This window comes from Eublepharis macularius, chromosome 1, assembly GCF_028583425.1.
Source record: "Eublepharis macularius isolate TG4126 chromosome 1, MPM_Emac_v1.0, whole genome shotgun sequence".
In the NCBI taxonomy this organism is placed as follows: Eukaryota; Metazoa; Chordata; class Lepidosauria; order Squamata; family Eublepharidae; genus Eublepharis; species Eublepharis macularius.
The window spans coordinates 25,947,346-25,968,564 of NC_072790.1; the positions used below are offsets into that span (position 1 = coordinate 25,947,346).

Sequence of the window (21,219 nt, forward strand, 5' to 3'; positions counted from 1 at the left end):
AATTGTAAGTGCGGACGCAACTTTTATTTTTTCTCATCAAACACAGTGCGGTTCAATTCGGTTGCTCGTTTTTAAGGTAGAGGCTGACATTTTGTTTTAAAACTGTATTCAATAGAGTTTTGGCAATAGTTTAGGTAAGAGCAGTTATTTTTAATACAGGGGATTTTAATAGCAGTTAGATTGTGTGAGGACCGTTGTTATAAAAGTATACTTTGGTAGACAGTATTACAATCAGTGCCATAAAAGAACTTTTTAGCATTTATCCAAGGTGTTTGTTCAAAAAGCCTTTTTATTATGTAGTTTTGTTGCCTGGTGCTAAAAAGTAGCATTTTCATTTCACGTTTGAATCTCCTCTCTTCATGGTAAACACCTTGGACATTTCATGCCCCATTGGGCCGATTTTGGGCAAGCTCAAAACTGTTTTTAAAATAGTAAATTGAAAGTTTTAAAAAGACTCGGTTTTGTTACATTCTTTTTTTCTTGAGCCATAGATGAAACGGCTAATCAGAAAAATGGTATGTTTAAAATTTTAGAAAATGGAGGATAGTGTGGGCTAGTTCAAGATTCAGTTTTTTTCAGAAGTTACTAAACGTTGTGCCTTTCGTTTTTGTGATTTCTTTATTTTGAAGATATTTTTGAACTGCAGCTATCCCAGAAACTCCCTGCTCACTTTCTTCTTGCAGTCCTGCAGATGTATATCTTTATCCCTCAAAAAAGCTTTACTTGGAAAGGAATAAATTTGGGATTGGGGGGGGGGGGTGTCAGAAAGGACAGTGGCCATTATTAGCCTTCACCATGATACAGTCTTAACAGACAGAACTTTTAAAAAGCTGTAAAAACATGAGCTGATGAAATCAGGCCAATTATGTTCTGAATTAATCAAAGGGTATTTTTATGGGTTTTAGACTTTTTCTCAGTCAAAGATTTGGAGTCAGATATTAAAAACGTGAGTCTAAATAGTAACCACTTCTTTCTTGGGCTCTGTTCACTTGTAACGTTGAAACCTGATTTATTTTCCTTAAAATTGATTTAACTTTGCATGTGAATAATGGAGTTTGGATTAATTTGGAGAGTCCATGAACTTAGTTTACGAATCCGGATTGGCTCTGATTCTAGGAATGTTAACCCCTGGTTCATCCCACCTACCTACTGCTGTATGCCTAGATCTCTCTGGAAGTTGTGGGCAGGCAATGTTGGGGCGGATAACTTTCCTGGGGTGGGGGGCTCTTTAGAAAAGGTATCAGGGGGCAGAACTCTGCTTATTTCACTTGAATTTTGCATTACAATCACCGGATCAAGAAAATACCGCTGGATTAAAATTAACTAAATTTTAGTTACATGTGAACCATGTCTTTAACTTCACTTGAAGCATGACTTAATAATGTTTACATTGGACATAAAATCTCACTGAGATGGGTGGTGTTTACTTTCTCCTCTTGAGAATAAATGTTCAATTTTATTATACAGCATTGTTTCTAAAGACACTCTGTGCTTTTTATGACTCAATTGCCAATTGCTGATGATAGCTGAATAAATTTAATTTGACATTTCCCCTGCGAAATAATTCAACTGATTGCATTAATAATGGAGTAATAACAGAGTAAGTGTTGGGGGAAGAGCATCATATGGAAAGGAGATGCTCAGGTCTGCATATGTCTTAGCTGCCAGGATAGAGTAAAGCTGGAATTATTTCACTTTCCCTTAAGAGGTTCCTTGATGCTTGACTCTTCCCTTCCCCATTTACGCCCAGATTCTTAGTGTTACATCAAACTAGAGAATCCCCCCTCCTGATTCCTGCCTTTACTCCAATTAAATAGTTTGCCACCACTAATTCTGGCTAACCTAAGCTTTAACTAGATTCTGGATTTAAAGTCAGATTCAGTTCCTGAGCAAAAAGAAACCCTTGTTAATCTGGAACACCAGTTCCCGTGGTTGTTAATGAACTTTTGCAACGTGGTTCAATGGGGGGGGGGGGTGTTCTCCGGGAAAGGAAGATGCTACAGGAAAGAAGCTCACGGTCCCTATTTCTTCACCAAGGTTAAAAGGGAACTTCAGCCCATAACATTCGGTAGCTAGAACCTTCAAGCCGTGCCTGCTGCTTTTAGCTACAGTGGCACAAAACACTGTTTGTTCACCACACCCTGGAGTTAAAGGCACCAGAAACTGTGAAGAAAATAAGTTCCCCGCCTTTATTAACTTTTACACGGCTGATCAGCAAGGTAGTCAACTATTTCAGTACCAAGCTCCCCGTCACTCAGAGCCAAGCTACAAGTGATGAATGACACTTGCCTGGCAAGTGAACAGACTCACGAGTATTCCTCCCTGTTCCCTGTTCACTTGCGCTCCACTTGCGCTCCACTTGATCACGTCTGATAAACACACAGAGAGCTGGGTGGACTTCTTGCAGAATTGCCCTTAATTTGTCCCTTAGATTTAGGTTGCCTGACTTGCAAACACTGTTGTTGTTTTTTTTTTAAAAGAATTAAACTAGTGGGTACCGTCCTTCTGGAGTTCTCCTGTAGGTGGCTTGAGTTCAATGTCTACCCTTTTTATGCTGACAAATATTCACACTTGTGTGACTGATTTTGATGCACTTTCGTTTGTTGAGGCGTGAATTCTTAAACGAGTCACCTCTTTTTCAGTCAAAGATAAGGGTGTATCGGGTGAAATGAGGGGGAGCCTTGCAGGCCTCTTGCAGAACAATTTTAGCTTTAACCGAGTTGATCCTTGGATGTCTGCTGTTGATTCTAATGGAAGTTGTTGTGTAGGAATAAGGGATTAGCAAATGTTTCTGACATCAACACTCTTACAGAAACCATTTTGCAAAATTGGAAATGAAATTCATTTCAGATACATTTGTAGGGTTAGTCTTGCCTCTCCAGTATTTTGAGATCCTGCTTCTTGAGGAAATCTTGTCTCTTGTAGAAGTAGCAGCCATTTTAACCCACATAATTCCACAGTAAGTGTGAAGGGTCTTTGTTGGAGCATTAGAGTATACTAGCAATAAGGCCCGTTGTTTGGAAAAAAACAATGGGCCGTAGCAGCACTCTCCCCCCACCCCGTGCCTCTCCCTGCAGCATCAGTTGAGTGGGGGATCGGGAAAGAGATGGGGACCTACCTCCTCCTCCAGTCCCTCGGCTGCCCCTTGGCTTGTGCTGTAGCAGCGGGGCCAGGCCCTGTGGAGGTGACAGGGGAGCCCTGCCCCCTGGCTGATGCAGGACCTTGGGCCTCGCTGCTGTGCTGAGCCTTCCTACAGCAGTAGCAGGCTCCTCGGCGGTGGCAGCGGGCTCCCCAGAAGCCCCAAGGCAGTGGGAAGGCTCAGCGCCATGGTGCTGGGGCTTCCCATCGTTAGGCTGGGGCTTCCCGGGTCTCCAGGCCTCTGGAGGCCCCAAGGAGACAGCGGGGAGGAAAACAATTTTGCCCCTGACTCGCTTCTCATCCCCACATACTGCACCTGCGTGTCAATAAGAAGTGAGTCATCGGCATCACAGTTTGCCTTTTATGTCTTAGGACTTGGTTGTGTGGCAGAACAGTGAACTCGGAGTCTCTGCTCAGCTATGAAAATTTAGTCTTTGCTGTAATGTTGCAATCCATTATCTGGTACTAAGATACATTGTCTCTGGCGGTTTTTGCAGGAGGACCCCCCCCCCCCATGCAGAGCAGGAAGCCACCACAGTAAAGGGAGAGAGGCAATGTGATGTTTTCTGGCTCCTGATTTTTCCTGCCCTTTTACTCTGCTTTTGGTAAAATTGCTGTTGAACTTGCACTTTTGTGCAGGCATGACAGGAAAGGGGGGAGGAGTATGGGGGCAGCAACAGTGAGAGGTGCCGGGACGGGGAGTGTGGATGCCATTACCGCATCCCCTTTGTGCCACGGTGTGGATGCAGTCTGGGAGGTCCCATCAAGATGGAGTATCAAGGTCTAAAACTGCATGTTAGCATCTGAAATTCTAGGACTAACAAACCTGAGTTTTATAATCATAGGTATATAATTGCTTAATTTGTACATAAAATTAAACATTAATCGTCTTTCCAAAATTTAGAATTTCTTCCCTCTCCCTTTCCTTTCATAAGCTCCTGAAGCATTAGGGGGACTATAGGCTGTAAGAAAAACGGTGAGAGACAGTGTGGTGCAGTGGTTAGAGTGGGATTTGGGAGACTTGCGTTCTTATTCCCACCCTGCCATGGAAGCTCACTAGGTGACCTTGGGCCAGTCATATATTATCAACTGAACCTACCGCACAGGCTTGGTGGTGAGGATAAAATGCAGAAGAGGAGAACAATGTCAGCCGCTTTGGATCCCCACTGGGGAGAAAGGGAGGTGAAAAATGAAATAAATAAATAAAATATGGAGGAACAGAGAAGAGAGCTGAATATGGAGCTTGGACTGCTGACAGTTTGAACCCAGATCTCTTCTCTGTAACCACAAGAACTAGAACCAAATATTTTTTTTATTCTCTAAAGCAAAAAAAAAACACAAGACTCTCTTACAGCCTGATCCTTAGAGTTCAGGGCCCGAGTTCAAGAAGGCAGAGTTGTGCAGATCTGAGAAGCAATGTGAGGTAATTGTTGAAGGCTTTCACGGCCGGAGAACGATGGTTGTTGTGGGTTTTCTGGGCTGTATAGCCGTGGTCTTGGCATTGTAGTTCCTGACGTTTCGCCAGCAGCCGCGGCTGGCATCTTCAGAGGTGTAGCACCAAAAGACAGAGATCTCTCAGTGTCACAGTGTGTGTGACACAGAGATCTCTGTCTTTCGGTGCTACACCTCTGAAGATGCCAGCCGCGGCTGCTGGCGAAACGTCAGGAACTACAATGCCAAGACCACGGCTATACAGCCCGGAAAACCCACAACAACCAATGTGAGGTAATGCTGCCACGTCAGCACCATCTTCCCTAAAATGCTTGATCTGCTTGCATCTTCCTTCTGACTCACCCGGATGCCGCGTGCAGATGTTCAATGCAATCCTGTGCAGCGTTACGTGAGTCTAAGCAATGGGTTTAGATTGTGGAGTAACTCTGCATAGGATTGCAGGGCTGGAGATCATGAAGGGGGGTCTAGCCACACAAAACAGTTTCCTATCCTTCAATGGTAGGCTGTCAGAGCCAAGCTACGAGGGCCGAATTACACAAGGATGTGCACATGGAGTTGCAATGTTAGCCGGGAAGCTGAGTTTTAAAAGAGATTGGAAGGTTTTGTCAATTTCTCCTTTCTACAGAGCCAGGCAAGAGAGCTCCTCAGAAGGTTTGTTAATTTCCTCTTTGCCTCAGGAAGGCTCTGTCAGTTTCACCTCCCCTTCTAGGAGGCAAAGAGGAAATTAACAAACCTTCTGAGGAGCTCTCTTGCCTGGCTCTGTAGAGAGGGGAAATTGACAAAGCCTTCTGATGTCTTTTAAAACTTAGCTTCCCAGCTAACATTGTGACTTCCTTCATGAACAATGTTCTTGTGTAATTTTTCTCTTGTAGCTTGGCTCTCAGTTGGCTTTCTTTATGACTTCTCAGAATCCACTGATGGCTTTTACATTAAAAGCTGAGGTCAGTCTTATTAGAATTGCTGGAAACGTTTGCTTCTGATAATGCTGTCTGATATTCTGTTATAAAGGGTTTTTGTGTGTGATTTCTGAAAACAGTAACCCTGGTTTCTTAACCCATTATACCAAGAACCTGGTTAACCCTAAAGTTTTCCATATTACAGTGTCTTCTAGTTGGAGACAGGTTGTGTGGTTTCGCTGTTGCTGCTGCAGCTGCCAGTACAGTGCTGTACAGCGTGGCTCCCGTATGGCAGGTTTCCCCACAGTTTCCTTGCCCCCAGTCTTTCAGAACTAGTAGGGCTTTTCATTTTTTTTTAAAAAATGTCAATTGTATATCATTATGACAGGAGAGAGTTCAGTGTAGTGGTTAAGAGTGGCAGGACTCTAATTTGGAGAGCCAGGTTTGATTCTCCACTCCTCCACTCAAAGCCAGCTGGGTGACCTTGGGTCAGTCACAGCTCTCTCAGAGCTCTCTCAGCCCCACCCACCTCACAGACTGATTGTTGTGGGAATAATAATATAGCATACTTTATAAACTGCTCTGCGTGGGTGTTAAGTCATCCTGAAGGGCAGTATATAAATCGAATGTTGTTGTTGTTGTTAATTGTCTATCAGGTTCTCCGAATCTGCAGCTTTCATTTTTAACAAAGTACGTCTCTGGCCCCATTTGTTGAGGAGAAAGATACCTCAGCAACAAAAGGAGCTACTTGCTAGGTTATTTTTCCAAATGAAAACGGGGAATTTAGAGAACATAGTACAGACTGGTCTATTGTTATAACAATATTCAGTTGCTGATTTAAATCAGAAAACACAAAAGGCCTGGTGGGAACTGTGTGCGCGCGTGTGTGTGTGTGTGCGTGCGCACGCATTGAACTTGCGGCAAATGACCCATGTGGAAATAGGAATATGTGCTTGGTTATTTTCCTGTTTTCTGAATCCAGGGAACAAATCCCAGACTTGCAAAGTTCTTATGCCTTTTTTTTTGGTCCCTGCTTTTGAGATGGAGAGCCGCACAATTCAAAAGAGGCTGTTGTTGTGTTTTCACTGTCACAGGTGGTAGCTTTAGGAGAAGTCCCCGATGGGACAGTGGTCACCGTCATGGCTGGGAACGATGAAAATTATTCTGCGGAGCTGAGGAATGCTTCTGCTGTGATGAAGAATCAAGTGGCGCGGTTTAATGACCTGCGATTCGTGGGCCGAAGTGGAAGAGGTAGATCATTAAATTATGCATTTAAAAAACTAAAATAAAAACAAAGTCTCCAGATGGAAAACTGATTCCACCTTAAAAATGCTGATTAACCTATAAATAAATTGTCCTCAACCTTTCGTTTGCAGGATAAATATGGAGCTGCAAAATTCTGTACCTATCCAATCTGTGTTTGTTGTCCTGATGCGAAATCTGGCACACCTCAACTACTGATACATTTTTTAGATTTTTTAAAGATCTGACTTTTGGAAAAAAATATTTACAGAAGAACTAGCTTTTCGTTGTTTTTTTGACGCCAGTGTGTAGGTGTTCGTGGTTGTGATGCTGAGGAAGTGCAAAGAAATTACAGTTTTGTTTTATGGGCAGATGCAGCAGGATTTGAGTCCCCTGGCACCTTAGAGACCCAACAAGATTTTCAGGGAATGAGCTTTTAAGAGGCAAAGCTACTTTCTTCAGAGCTCTGATTCTTGATAGCTCATATCCTGAAAATCTTGTTGGTCTCTATGGTGCCGCTGGATTCAAATCCTGCTGTTCTACTGCAGACCAACCTGAAATTATATGCAGATACAGTTCTCTTAACAGCGTTTAATATACAATAATGAGAAAAGAAAAGTACACATTTCTGTATTTCCTTCTCATCTTGACTTTAAGCTGGGCTTTTTTTCAGGGGGAACGCAGGGGAACGGAGTTCCGGAACCTCTTGAAAATGGTCACATGGCTGGTGGCCCCGCCCCCTGATCTCCAGACAGAGGGGAGTTGAGATGGCCCTCTGTGCCACCGAGCGGCGTGGAGGGCAATCTCAACTCCCCTCTGTCTGGAGATCAGGGGGCGGGGCCACCAGCCATATGACCATTTTCTCCAAGGGCAACCCACTGAGTTCCACCACCTCTTTTCCCAGAAAAAAAGCCCTGCCTTTAAGCATGCTCGCTTTTAAGGAAACCTTGGACAAGTTTCCTTGGACAAGTTAGCTTAGAGAAAAGTATTGTTTACAACAAAAGGGAATCTGATTTTCTAGTTTGTAGAAGATTCAGCTCTGAAGTTGCCTTTGCCTTGTAAAGTGCTTTCTCTAATCAGACATTGAGCCACCAGTCATAAAGAAGCATTTATAGCAATACTAAGACTGAAAAGAATTTCCTCTTAAAATTCCTATTGCTGATTCAGAGTTGAAAGACAGCAGTGATAGAACAGATGTCTCAGACAAAAGTTACACTTAACATTTGTTTTAAAATACAGAAATACCTAAAAACAAAGGGACTTGTTATATTTGGTTTAATTATCCCTTAAATTCTTGAATTTATCTGTTGTTCTGCCCATCTTCTGCTATCTATATTGGACGAACTGGTCAGTTCTCTTGCAGTAGAATAAATGGACACAAATGATAAAAGAAGCACCTGTAGCTTTAAGAAATGGATGTCTCCAGTGGCCATTGCTGTGCAACTATAACAATACTGCCAGCCTTCAAGCCTTGGTTTCTGTTAGTAAAAGGCACTTGGCTTGGTCAGGGCCCTTTCCAAGGCTGTTTTGGCCTTTGATGGAGGACTCATTAGGGCCAGGCCTGGCAGCAACCACTGGCGACTTGCTGCCATGTGATTTGTTTTACTCACTCAGGGCTGGCTGCTTGTTATTGTTCAGCAGCAACCACTCTATAAAAGCCAGTGTGGTGTAGTGGTTAAGAGTGTTAGACTAGGATCTGAAAGATCCAGGTTCAAATCCCCACTCTGCTGTGGAAGCTCACGGAGTGACCTCAGGCCAGTCACACATTCTCAGCCTAACCAGCCTCACAGGGTTGTTGTGAGGATAAAATGGAAGAGGGGGGAATGATTCAAGCTGTTTTGTGTTGGGGGTGGGAGTAGCCATTTTGTGCCGAGGAACTGAGCTCTGTGGTCTGGAGATCATTTGCAATTGGGGAGGGGGGGAGATCTCCAGGCCCCAACTGGCTGTTGGCAACCCTAGGTGTCAAGGAAGGAAAAGAGGAGATAGCAGAGAAGGGTAATGGAGATGCTCCTCCCCAGGGCTTTTTTTCTGGGAAAAGAGGTGGTGGAACTCAGCGGGTTGCCCTTGGAGAAAACGATCACATGGCTGGTGGCCCCGCCCCCTGATCTCCAGGCAGAGGGGAGTTTAGATGGCCCTCTGCGCTGCTCGGCGGTGCGGAGGGCAATCTAAACTGTCTGGAGATCAGGGGGCGGAGCCACCAGCCATGTGACCGTTTTCAAGAGGTTCTGGAACTCCGTTCCACAGCGTTCCAGGTAAAAAAAAGCCCTGCCCCTCCCCCAAGCCCTTGCACGGTCCCTACAAATAGCATCTCAAATTTCAATCTCAGCATTCAGAGAGCAATGGGGGAACATTTTAATTTTCCAGGGCATACTGTGGGGGATTGAAAAGTCGCTGTTCTTCCGCAACCAACTTCAAAGAGAGAGTCCAATATGAAAATGCTGAAGTAGAATGCATTAGAGGATAACAGACTTGGATTTCCTCACTCACTGTAGTTGTTAAGAGCTGAGCTGTCCCTGTTCTTTAGAGATACTTGTTTCTTCCTACGTGGTAATCATATTACTGCGCTGTATCATACTATAATCCTTTGCAGATATTATTTTTTAAATTATTATTATTTTTATGGTTCACTCTGCATCTTCCTTGATTGTTTGCCACCTACAGTTATGAACGGACCTGACTGCTATTAATTGATTTTGTTTTGATTAGATTTTTCTGTATCTACACCCTAAGAGAGGCAGGAACCTCTGGTCTCATTCATCATTCATTATTATGTAATGACCACAACTGTTCCAGCTCCTTACACAGGGAGTAGTATCTGAATGATTTACTACGTGATTTAAAACTGGTCTCTCTGCTACAGCTCCCGTGCCTTCCTCCCCTTTTTCCGCGGTATTGGTTATCAAAATTTCTTTAAAAGCTTTATTCACTCCATGCGTCTGAAGGTCGGTTTCAGAAAAGCTCCTGTTGGAAAAAAAATTTATTAGTCTACAAAGTGCCACAATGTCAGTTGTATTTAACAAATTGAGTCTCAGGACAGCACTCTTTCTGAGCTTTGCTTCCCACATGTGCTAGTGGTAGGAATTATGGACCTGATTCACACATCCTGGATGGGATATGAGAGCTTAACGAGAGCTTCAATCTCTACCCAACAAGACAACCTTCTGTGGCAGGGATCCCTAGCCTTTTTGAACCTGCAGGCACCTTTTGAATTCTGACACAGGGTGCAGAACGGTGCAGCCTTCAGTATAGTACTGGGTGTCCTGGTCCCAGAACGGCCCAGAGGGAGTGATCGGGGTACAAAATCCCCCAAACCGGGGTTGCTCTTGGTGTCCCTAGGAAGCAGGGCAGCTCTTTTCCTTCCTTTCTCCACTTATCCTCTCACCTAAGGCAATGCCTGTGATCTTGGGTCTTCAGCAGCAGCTCCATTCCTCTCTAGGCATCCAAAATCACTCATTTCGACCCTTGCCTTGAAATTGTAGCGAGTGCTGCCTTGCAGAGAAAGAGAGCGCTTGTTTTGATTTCAAGTTAAACGAAAAATTAATGTCACCAGGTAAGATTCCTAGAGAGGCTTTCCCCTCCTCTTTTCCATTAAGGATCGGTATGCTCCCGCCTCTCTGTCTGTGAGTTTCTGTACAAGAGATACCTTACACGAGAACGCTCAGTTATAGGGAGACGCAACACTAGCCGGGAAGAGTAGTTCAATTTCACTTCTCTACAGAGCTGGCAAAAATCGCTCCTTAGAGGGCGATTAATTTCCTCTTCGCCTCCCCGAAGGCTCTATCAGGCGAAGAGGAAATTAACAAACCCTCTGAGGAGTGATCTTTGCCGGCTCTGTAGAGAGTGGAAATTGACAGAGCATTCACCTCTGTCTTTTTGAACTACTCTTCCCGGGTAACATTGCGTCTCTCTACACTTGAGCGTTCTCATGTAAGATGTCTTATGCAGAAAGACTGTGTGTGGTGTGTGTGTGTGTGTGTTCCTGAAATGTGTGCCCATGGAGGTGGCAAAGGGAATCTTTTCTTTAAGGGGCCTGTAGTGGCCCCGGTCATGTGTTCTCCGCAACGTATACTGCAGGAGCTTAGAAACAAGCATTGTTTTTTTAAAAAAGAAATACCGCTAGACAGCCTTGACCAACAAGTAATGCTCTGAGGCACACAATTAACAGAAAAGCAAATCTGAGAAACCGAGGCAGTGCCAGGGAGTTGTGAGAAAGACCAGAATCGAGCTCTGACATATCCATGAGATGGGGGGAGGGGGCAGTCCATTGCTGCTATTATAACCATTTGCAAGAAATGATTCAGCAAGGGCCGTTCCCCGTGAATGGTTTTTATTTTAGGAAGGCGGCCAAGAAGGCATGCTTTTAAATGTCTTTTAATTATATATAATAATGAACAACTCCCGTGCGCAGGTAATTTGATATAAAATATTTGAATTCACTGCCCTCCAGGATAAGGTGTGAGCCCTGTATACCGTTTTTCTTTTTCTCTTTGGCTTGCTTGCTCGCTTGCTTCCCTGGTTATAAAGTTCATTTCTGCTTCGTCTTTACAGTGATTGATTAGGCTTGAAGGTTCTTTGGCACCTCTTTGTAGGCAGTACAGTAGTTGGCTCCCTGTAACTAGTGCTGAAAAAGAACAGAAATATGATGTAGCAGTTGTGTGCTCTGCAACTCATTTGAAACCTGTGATACATACTTTTTATTAAACAGTAGGAAACAAAGTGCGTATCTAAAGGATTCCTGCGTGCGCTCCCTCCTCCCCTAATGGATGAGAAGCTTTCTCTGATCAATATGAGTCAAATCTACGAAAAGCAATAGTCTGCTTTACAAACTCTCAACATATTTATTTAAGGAACTTCAAAGGAAAACAAAGGGCGTGTGCACAGTTTTACTATATTGGCTTTCCGAGTTTTGGCTCCTTTCCCAAATAGCAATTTTTATATTTAAAAAAAAGAGAGAGAAAGAAAAAAGGGGGGGGGGAGACAGACTTAACTGCTTGCAGACTTTTCACGCATGGAAGATGAAGAAAGCTTCTTTTGATGAAGTGTAATTATGTCCAAACAGTGCTGACCCCCCCCCCCTCCCCCTATATTTCTTATGATCTTAACGGAAGAAAGTAGGGGTTTTCCTTTGAAGCAACCGGGATTTGGTAGAGGATCTGAAATGCTAGCTCCGTTCTCCTGCCAGAGGCAGGATGGAGAAATTGGTCCAGACTCGTCTTCCAGACACAGAGCAGGGAGCAAGAAAGAACAGCGTTATCGTGAATGATAGATTTTTATAACACTGTTTGAAATAGCAGGAAAAGGAGAGCACTCTTCTCAGTAGGGATTTTCTTGGCTAGGTATACAATTTTTATTTATTTGGTTGTCCCATCTCTGAGATTGAGGGTGGGTTAGGACACGAAAAAACACATAAAATCTGTAAATAAAAACCTAACAAAATGTATGTTAGTGCCCCATTAAAATTTTAGATCAGGCCACCAAAGCCAGCCTAAATCGGTGACCTTGCATGGAAAAATTCTCCAAATTTTTCCACAAATACGCTTTCACTGTGGGAAATATTCTATTTTGAAAAATACATTGTTTCACAAAATCAGTTAATGTAATGAATGGCTGTGATCTCTACCAAATTGTGCTGAAGACTGTGTGTGCATGTGTGTGTGCGTGAGAGTGTGTGTGTGTGTGTGTGTGTCGTCCCCTCCCTCATCAGATATTTCAGTTCAGCGCCTTTTGACTGTTGGAAAAATTTTGTGATATTTATACAACACGTAAAATGAACATGGAATACTTCTAAAGTTATGTTTATTTAATATGCCAGATAAACATGCTACATCAGTACCAGTTACTTCAGGACATCAGAAAACTTTCAGCCAAATTTCAGGAAAACTCACAGAACAGACCTTAATGAAAGGGTCTTTGCTGTGCTTCCCAAAAGGCAAGGTACCAGCGGGAACGGAGGGGGCTGTGGCTCAGTGGAAGAGCATCTGCTGGGCAGGCAGAAAGGCCCAGGTTGCTTCCACAGCTTCTCCAGTTAAGGACCAGGTAGCAGGTGATGTGAGAGGTGTCTGCCTGAGACCCTGAGAGCTACTGGCAATCTGAGAGCCAAGCTACAAGAGACGAATTACACGAGGAGGAGCACGTGAAGGGAGTCACCATGTTAGCTGGGAAGCTGAGTTTTAAAAGAGACCGGAAGGCTTTGTCAATTCCCCTTCTCTACAGAGCCAGGGAGGTCACTGCTCAGAAGGTTTGTTAATTTCCTCTTTGCCTCGGGAAGGCTCTGTCAGTTTCACCTCCCCTTCTAGGAGGCAAAGAGGAAATAAACCCTCTGAACAGGCATCTCTCTGGCTCTGTAGAGGGGGGAAATTGACAAAGCCTTCCGATCGCTTTTAAAACTCAGCTTCCTGGCTAACATGGTGACTCCCTTCACGTGCTCCTTCCCATGTAATTCAGCTCTTGTAGCTTAGCTCTGAGTAGACAGGATCCTGATGGTCTGATTCAGTATAAGCAGGGGCCATTTTGTAGAAAAAGAGCTGGAGGAACTCATTAGCATAACTCATTAGCATATGCCACACCCCTTGCCTTTGCCGGAAGTGTGTCATTATCGTAACTGGCTTGCATATGCCACACCCCCTGACATCACCTATCTTGGCTGTTTTGGACCCAATCCTGGCCATTCAGGGCCGAAATTGGGCCCAAAATGGCAAAAAGGGACTGAAAATGGCCAAAAAGGGGCCCAAAATGGTCAGGATAGGGCCACTGCTGAGCAGGAGAGTGATCCACCACCTGTCAGAGGCCTGATCTGGGCCATTTCGCGACCAATCCTGGCTGTTTCAGCCCTGATCCTGGCCATTTCAGCCCCAGTCCAGGCTGCCATGGGCCCAAAACGGCTGAAAATCAGGTGGGCGGGGTGACCTGACATGTGACCTCTTTAGAGACCTATCGGAACTGCATTCCTGTGCATTCCCCCTCAAAATGAGCCCTGAGTATAAGTATTATGTGTTCATTGGAGCGCCATAGCTGTGGGGCAGCCCCTAAGAACTCTTGTCTGCTCAGCTGTGCAGCTGGAATTTGGTGCAAGGATGGGAGAATTATGAGGACATTCTTCTTACACTTTACAGATCACAACAGGACCTAAAGGAGAGGCAATGTCTAAGACAGGGATCGCCAGTGTGGTGTCCAGGGGTGCTGTGGCACCCCACCACCAGTGTGTTTTCCCAGCGGCTTCATCCCAAAAGCATTTCTTCTCTAAAGCACTTGGTGAATCTTGGTTTCCTCCCAGTTTTCTGGAACAAGGGGAGAGTTTTTAAAAGTTTAAATTGCCGTAGGCGAAAATGGTCACATGCCCAGTGGCTCCGCCTCCTGATTTCCAGACAGGGGAGTTTAGATTGCCCTCCGTGCCGCTGGAGCGGCATTGATGGCAATCTAAACTCCCCTCTATCTGGAGATCAGGGGGCGGGGCCACTGGCCATGTGACCATTTTCAGGAGGTTCCAGAACTCCATTCCACCGCATTCCAGCTGAAAAAAAGCCCTGAGTCTTTCTGAGCGGTTTCTGGTTAGATCATTGTTCTTTTCAATAGAATGGTATAGTATGACCCATCTTACGCTCTTCTTTCTCTCCCACATTTCCCCTGTTTAATATGACGTCCAAAATATTTACAAATTTTATTTATTTGTTTAAAGTATCTCTAGTCTACATTTTCTATTTAGCCCCTAGGTAGTTTCTAAATATGACCCAAAGCCAAATAACCCAGTAAAAATAATGCAAACTTACTCTTCGCAAATCACAAACACTTTGACGGACAGCATCATCCTATTGATCACCTCTTGCAAAGACTAATATATTTTCAGATTAAAATCTGCCCCTCGTGAAAGGGACACTTTGAAAGAGAATGGCATTTCGGGACTTGCCGGCAGCCGGTGGTGTAGCCGCTTTCCATACTTTCTGGCCAAACTAAGCTATGATTTGGGGAGGGGGTGGTGCGGAGTGAAACCCCCCAAATGGATGGAGGTGGAACGCATCGCAGAAGGGCGTGTGTGCAAGAAGAGACGCTGCTGCAACAAGCACAGCAGGCATAGAGGCTCAGCGGATCAAGAGAAACCCTTTTCAAGGTTACAGTAGAAAAGAGCAAGAGTCCATTAACACCTGTAAGACTTAGCAAAATTTGTGGGAGGGTATGAGCTTTTGTGTATCACGGCTCACTTCTTCAGATAGATTGTTTTATCTGCCCTTGCAAACAGTGAGGGGGGCCCAGTGCTTGCCTACTTCCCTCTGTCATCCCTTCTTAACCGCCTGTTGCTTTTCCTGCTACGGTAATAATAACAACAACATTTGATTTATATACTGATCTTCAGGACAACTTAGCACCCACTCAGAGTTGTTTACAATCTGTGTTATTATTATCTTCATGAAAATCACCCTGTGAGGCAGATGGGGCTGAGAGAGCTCTGAGAGAGCTGTGACTGACCCAAGGTCACCCAGCTGGCTTCAAGCAGAGGAGTGGGGAATCAAACCCGGTTCTCCGTGGCACGTTCTGACTGCTTCTCCTAGCCCTTGGAAGCGCTGCTGCAGGTCGGATTCTCTAGCTGAGCCGCCCAGCTGCTTGGGATGGTACAGTGAGGAGAGCAGTGATACTCTACAGGAGCTCTGCTTTCTCCCAGCCATTACTGGACTGAGAAATGCCTGGCCTCCTTCCCTGGCCCGTTGCCAGATCTAAGCAAAGCCCCTGTAGCAATGGTGGTGTGGGGTGAGGAAGGGATGGATGACCTGGCTTGAGGCTAGCATTGCCAGGCCTCAGCCCTCAACCCATAGGATCTTTTGGGGGGTAGGGTATGGGGAAGGGGAAATGTTGATCGACATCAAGATGTCACCTCTGAGGTTTACCCTAAAGTAACATCTTGATGCTCTAGGAATTCCCCAAAACTCCACAGTTGAACCATCGAGTTCCGGGGACTTCCTAGAGTGTCATGGCATCAATTGCTGTTGTTTTCTATCCTCTGTTTTCCCCTTGCTCTCTATTGAGCCAGTGTGGGGGACACTGGAGCATTGGTGGGAGGGCTTCTGCAACAAGCAGTTAAATGGCAACTTGGGGTAACTAATCTTCACATACTGCTGGTCTTGCATGGCAGAGGGAGAGAACCAGGAGGGAGGCTGTGGGGGAAGAATTGAGCAGAGCAAGTTATTATTTGTTTACCTTACATCTTCAAAGATGAAGTGACTTAAACACAATAAGCACAATTCAACAACATGCATAAAAATGCACAAAAAAACCCTATAAAGCGCCATAAAAAGTCCACCCTAGCGCCCATCCCATAAATACCACTAAAATTATTCAGCCCTGTAAACCAGCAGTCCTCACAATCTACATAATAATTTAGCTCTGACTCCAGTCCGGTCATATAAACAGATAACCCTGACAGCTCACTGGAAGAACACAGAGTCTTACCTGAATTGAGAGGGCAAATGAATATTTCGAAGGTAGGATGGAGACCTCTAACAACTACAAGTGGATTCATTAAATGGATGTATATCAGGGGAGAGACTCTCTTGAGCTGGTGAGTGAGAGCCAGTTTGGTGTAGTGGTGTAGCAGCAGGACTCTAATCTGGAGAACCGGGTTTGATTCCCCACTCCTCCACTTGAAGCCAGCTGGGCGGCCTTGGGTCAGTCACAGCTCTCTCAGAGCTCTCTCAGCCCCACCCACCTCACAGGGTGATTGTTGTGGGGATAATAATAATATACTTTGTAAACTGCTCTGCGTGTGGCATTAAGTTGTCCTGAAGGGCAGTATATAAATCAAATGTTATTACTGATATTATTATTATTACGGATCAGGAAGCGCTTCAGAGGTTAAAACCAACGTTTTCAACTGAGCACTTTGAATGGAGGTTTGTGGTGTTACACCTCTGATATTTATTTATTTAAACAGCACATTTGTATACCACCTTTCTCATAGACATTCCATGACTGAAGGAATGTGACAAAAATATTAAAACAATGAAATAAAGCAAACAGTAAAACAACACTTTAAAAACAAGACAACAAGAAATAACTTAGGCCTTAACAAGCAGGGTAATTTGCTCTTAGCCCAGTGTCTGGAGGTGGCAGGCCTACTCCAGCGAAACCTCTGGCAGGGGGCACCCTCGTCCAGGAAGCCAGGGCAGAGCCTTGCCCGTAGGTGCCCCCACAGCAGTCATTGTCCATGACTCAGGCGGGAGGGGGAGGGTCCATAACAGAGAATTCTCAGCCCGCTTTATCAAACTCCATCTCCTGGGATTCTTTGGAAGGTGTCGCAGTAGTTCAAAGCCAATATCGTTGTGTTGTACAAACATACTCTTAATTTTTTTGTCGTTTAGCGGACATAATTAGTGGATTGCTTTTTAGACAAAGCTTTTGCTGTGCCACCAAATGAGCGCACGGGGCTACAGCAGATGCAGCTTTATAATGCTGGGGCTGTGGGCGGATACCTCAGTGCAAATATTTGAGACCAGGATGTTGGGCCCTGAAATTAATCACAACAGCATCTGGCTGCAAAATCTGTACCGTCTGGAGCGTGCTGTGTGTGCTTCCAGGGTAATTTCTCTCCTCAACATATGTCAGTTGTGCCTGTTAGAATGTCAGCTCCACTCAGATGTGTTAATGACGAAGAATGCACAGTTTGGGACACACGAAAGCTGTAATGCCAGATGACTCCTGAGCCGGTTGAGGTTCATAAAAGAGCACTAAAAAGAGTAATTAGCTACCAGAAGTAAATTTTAAGGTCACAGAGAAACTAGTAAAAAGAGTGCGTGTGGGAATCAGCAGACGGAAAAAGAATCTGAACGCCAGCCAGCTCTAGGTAGGCACTTTAAAAGTCCCATTATTTTTCATGGGAGAGATTAAAGAATGTATTGTACATGCCCAGGGCTTTTTTCCTGGGGAAAGAGGTGGTGGAACTTCCGAGCAGAACCACAAGTGACAAAAGGCACAGATTGGACACTTGTCAGCTTCCCTCAAGTTTTGATGGGAAATGTAGGCATCCTGGTCTCGCAGCTTCAGTCTCTGACTGCTGTCCAGTGGACTTTTCAACTGTCACTTGTCCAACATTCCGCCAAGCTGCCTACATTTCCCATCAAAACTTGAGGGAAGCTGACAAGTGTCCAATCTGTGCCTTTTGTCACTTGTGGTTCTGCTCTCAGTGGGTTGCCCTCGGAGAAAATGGTCACATGGCTGGTGGCCCCGCCCCCTGATCTCCAGACAGAGGGGAGTTTAGATTGCCCTCGGCGCTGCTCAGCGGCATGTATGGCAATCTCAACTCCCCTCTGTCTGGAGATCGGGGGGCAGGGCCTCCAGCCATGTGACCATTTTCAAGAGGTTCGGGAACTCCGTTCCACCGTGTTCCAGCTGAAAAAAAGCCCTGTACATGCCTCTCCCCTGGAAGCCAAAGCTGCTGCCCTGAGCCATATGGAAAGGTGGGATATAAATAAATAAATGGAATGGGAATTAAACATGCTTAACTTTGGTGGGATTATAACAACAACATTCAATTTATATACCACCGTTCAGGACAATTTAACACCTGCTCAGAGTGGTTTACAAAGTGTGCTATTATTATCCCCACAACAATCACCCTGTGAGGTGGGTGGGGCTGAGAGAGCTCCGAGAGAGCTATGACTGACCCAAGGTCACCCAGCTGGCTTCAAGCGGAGGAGTGGGGGATCAGACCCAGCTCTTCAGATTAGAGTCCTGCTGCTCTTAACCACCACACCAAACTTTGGTGGCGTTATGCCCTTTATCTTTTAGGTACCTTATACGCACCCAGAATGCATAGAAAATGCAACATTTCAGTGATACACAGAGCAATCCTAAGCAGGTCTGTTTGGAAGTAAGTTCCGTTTTATTCACTGGGCATTAGTCCTAGGAGTGTTTTTAGGAATGAAACCCTAAATACAGTGGGAAAACTGCTATTTGGAATTCTCTAATACTGAAGTTCTGTCTGTCGCCAGCCAGCCATCGTTTCTTGTTGTGTGATATTTACACTGTTTCATGGCTTTTTTATTTGTTATTTGCAGTTTGCCAGCGCCAGGACTGCTGGCCACATCACCAAATTTCCAACTCAGTTTATTACTGATCTATTGGGGTGAAATCCCATGACAGTATAGTAAAAGGAGACCTGGCTATTCTCTCTCTGCTTTTAATTGTGCATTCGTTGAACACATTATTAGAAGAAACAAGTCCAAACTTAAGGAATTGCTCTGGGCCTTCAGTCTCCCTTGGTTTAGCTACGATGTTCAGAAAGATCATTTCTCAAAGAAATATTAGGTATCTGGAAGGCTTGCCAAGTATTGTCATTGTTGTTAAGATTATTATATTATATAATTATAATATTAACTATGATCAATAATAATAATAAAGGGAGATGGACCTCTCACCATGCTTCTTCAGTTTAACCAACTTCACTGTAGCATAAGCTTTCGAGAATCGCAGTTCTTTTCGTCAGATGCGTCACGTATCTGACAAAGAGAACTGTGATTCTCGAAAGCTTATGCTACAGTAAAGTTGGTTAGTCTTAAAGGTGCAACTGGACTCTTCGATTTTGCTACTACAGACTAACACGACTAACTCCTCTGGATCTTCTTCAGTTTGTAATCCTAACCCAAATGCATGTTACGAAGGGTCAGTTCTGCATTTACGGTTTCTTGGCAGCTTTACCTGTGCTTGCAATCTGCTCTGCTATACATTACCAGGTATAATAACATACTAGGAATGTATGATTTGAATACTATCCATCGTTTGGCTAATTAAATTAAAATGATGGGGTTTAGTGCTGATTGGTAGTCTAGGTGCATATCTGAAGGTTATACTTGCAAGACAAATTTGGGCTGTGGTTCAGGGCTGCTGTCCAGCATGCAATTGTACATATATAGTGATATCAGCAGGACTTGAGATTGTTCAAGTGAGTGCAGGATTGGGTATCTTCAAATAAATAAATAATCGCAAAATAGGTAATTTATAAAGAGATTTACTACTGCCAGCAGGTGCTCTTGGCAGTTGCCAGAGACACCTGGGGCAGCTGTCTTTGTAAGTCTGGGGTCTTAAATGTCACCACTGGCTTTGTTCTCACAATACCTGGATTAAGTTTTACTGCGGCAGGGACAATATATTAAATTGACGGCTAAATACTAAATTGTATTTAGTAGCCATATATTGAATAAATAGGATTAGAAGGAGGTGAGTTAATTGTAGATATTTTCTGTGCAGTCAAATGGGATGTTTCACAAGTAAGTGGATTCATGAAGTTCAGGGACCAACAAGATCTCCAGGGTATAAGCTTGACTCTCAGAAGTTCCAAGGGAGCGTGACTGTTGAAAGCTTATACCCTGGAAATCTGGTTGGTTTTAAGGTGCTAGCGGGCTGGAATCTTGCTCTTCTACTGCAGACCAAGAGCTACGCTGAAACTGGATTAATGAAGGGCTACATAGCCTTGCTAAACTGTTACTCATCCGCATGCCTCTCAAGAAAGCTTCTCTTTGGAGCTCTTACATGGAGTCTGAACACAGAGTCCTGTTTGTATGCAGCATTCGTCACCTTTAGACATGCATATTCAGAAGGAGCATCCTTTCTATTTCCGCTTCTGCCTGTTTGTGGGAAATGCAGGAGTTCAGGTTCGTTTGATTTCTGAAACTCAGTCTCTCTTCATGAGATGCCTCGGCTCATGTTCGTCAAGTGTAGGGAGACGCAATGTTAGCCAGGAAGCGTAGTTTAAAACGACAGAGCCAACGGAGATCACTCTTCAGAGGGTTTGTTAATTTCATCTTTGCTTCCCCTAAGGCTCTGCCAGTTTCACCTCTCAAGTCTAAAACTGTGGGATGGCAACCAGAGGGCAGCGAGGAATAGAAATGGGCTGGAGCTGCCTTCCAGAGCCGGGCTTGGATCTGAAGATGTTCTAATGGGCTGAAGTTTCCCTTCTGGCATTTCACAGCCCCGTCACACAGCTCCTGTGTATAGCATAGCTTTTGCCCTGCCCCGGCTCTGTCTTTTTAAACTACCCTTCCCAGCTAACATTGTAACTCCCCACATGTGTTCTTCACATGTCAGATGTCTCGTGTAGAGAGACTCATCATGTTCTCTTCAAGAGACGAGCACAGAATGATAACCCAGAAGCTACACAGCTGTAATATATAATCAAATTCATAAATAACAAATAATCATGAATAATGATCATGAAACATTAGAACAGCAGTCAAGAATCACTCTCCCTACCCAAGGGTCATCAATTAAAGGATGAAAACCCAAACTCTTTGGTCTCATATTTTTCAGAGGAGTCAGTAACAGCTGTCTTTTGCTTGTCTGCCTCTGTTCCTCCCTGCTGAAATACTACAGTATTGGCGGGGGGCGGGGAGCAGTATTTTCACCATCTCTCAGTATGCTGTGTTTAAAATCATGGGATTTAATTGCAAAAGTGAGGCTCCACGCAGGGAAACCCATGCTGGAATTCAGCCTGTGCACAAAGCATGCTTTT

The 21,219-nt window shown here is 44.5% G+C and overlaps 1 protein-coding gene across 3 annotated transcripts in view; it reads left to right on the plus strand.

The window, feature by feature from the left end:
• The window catches only part of RUNX2 (RUNX family transcription factor 2), a 257,963-nt gene that overhangs the window by 107,012 nt on the left and 129,732 nt on the right, over nucleotides 1-21,219 (plus strand). For all 3 annotated transcript variants that reach the window (XM_054995562.1, XM_054995642.1, XM_054995701.1), the window contains exon 3: nucleotides 6,581-6,737. In XM_054995562.1, coding sequence (XP_054851537.1) covers nucleotides 6,581-6,737 — 157 coding nt within the window. The remainder of the gene's footprint in view (nucleotides 1-6,580; nucleotides 6,738-21,219) is intronic.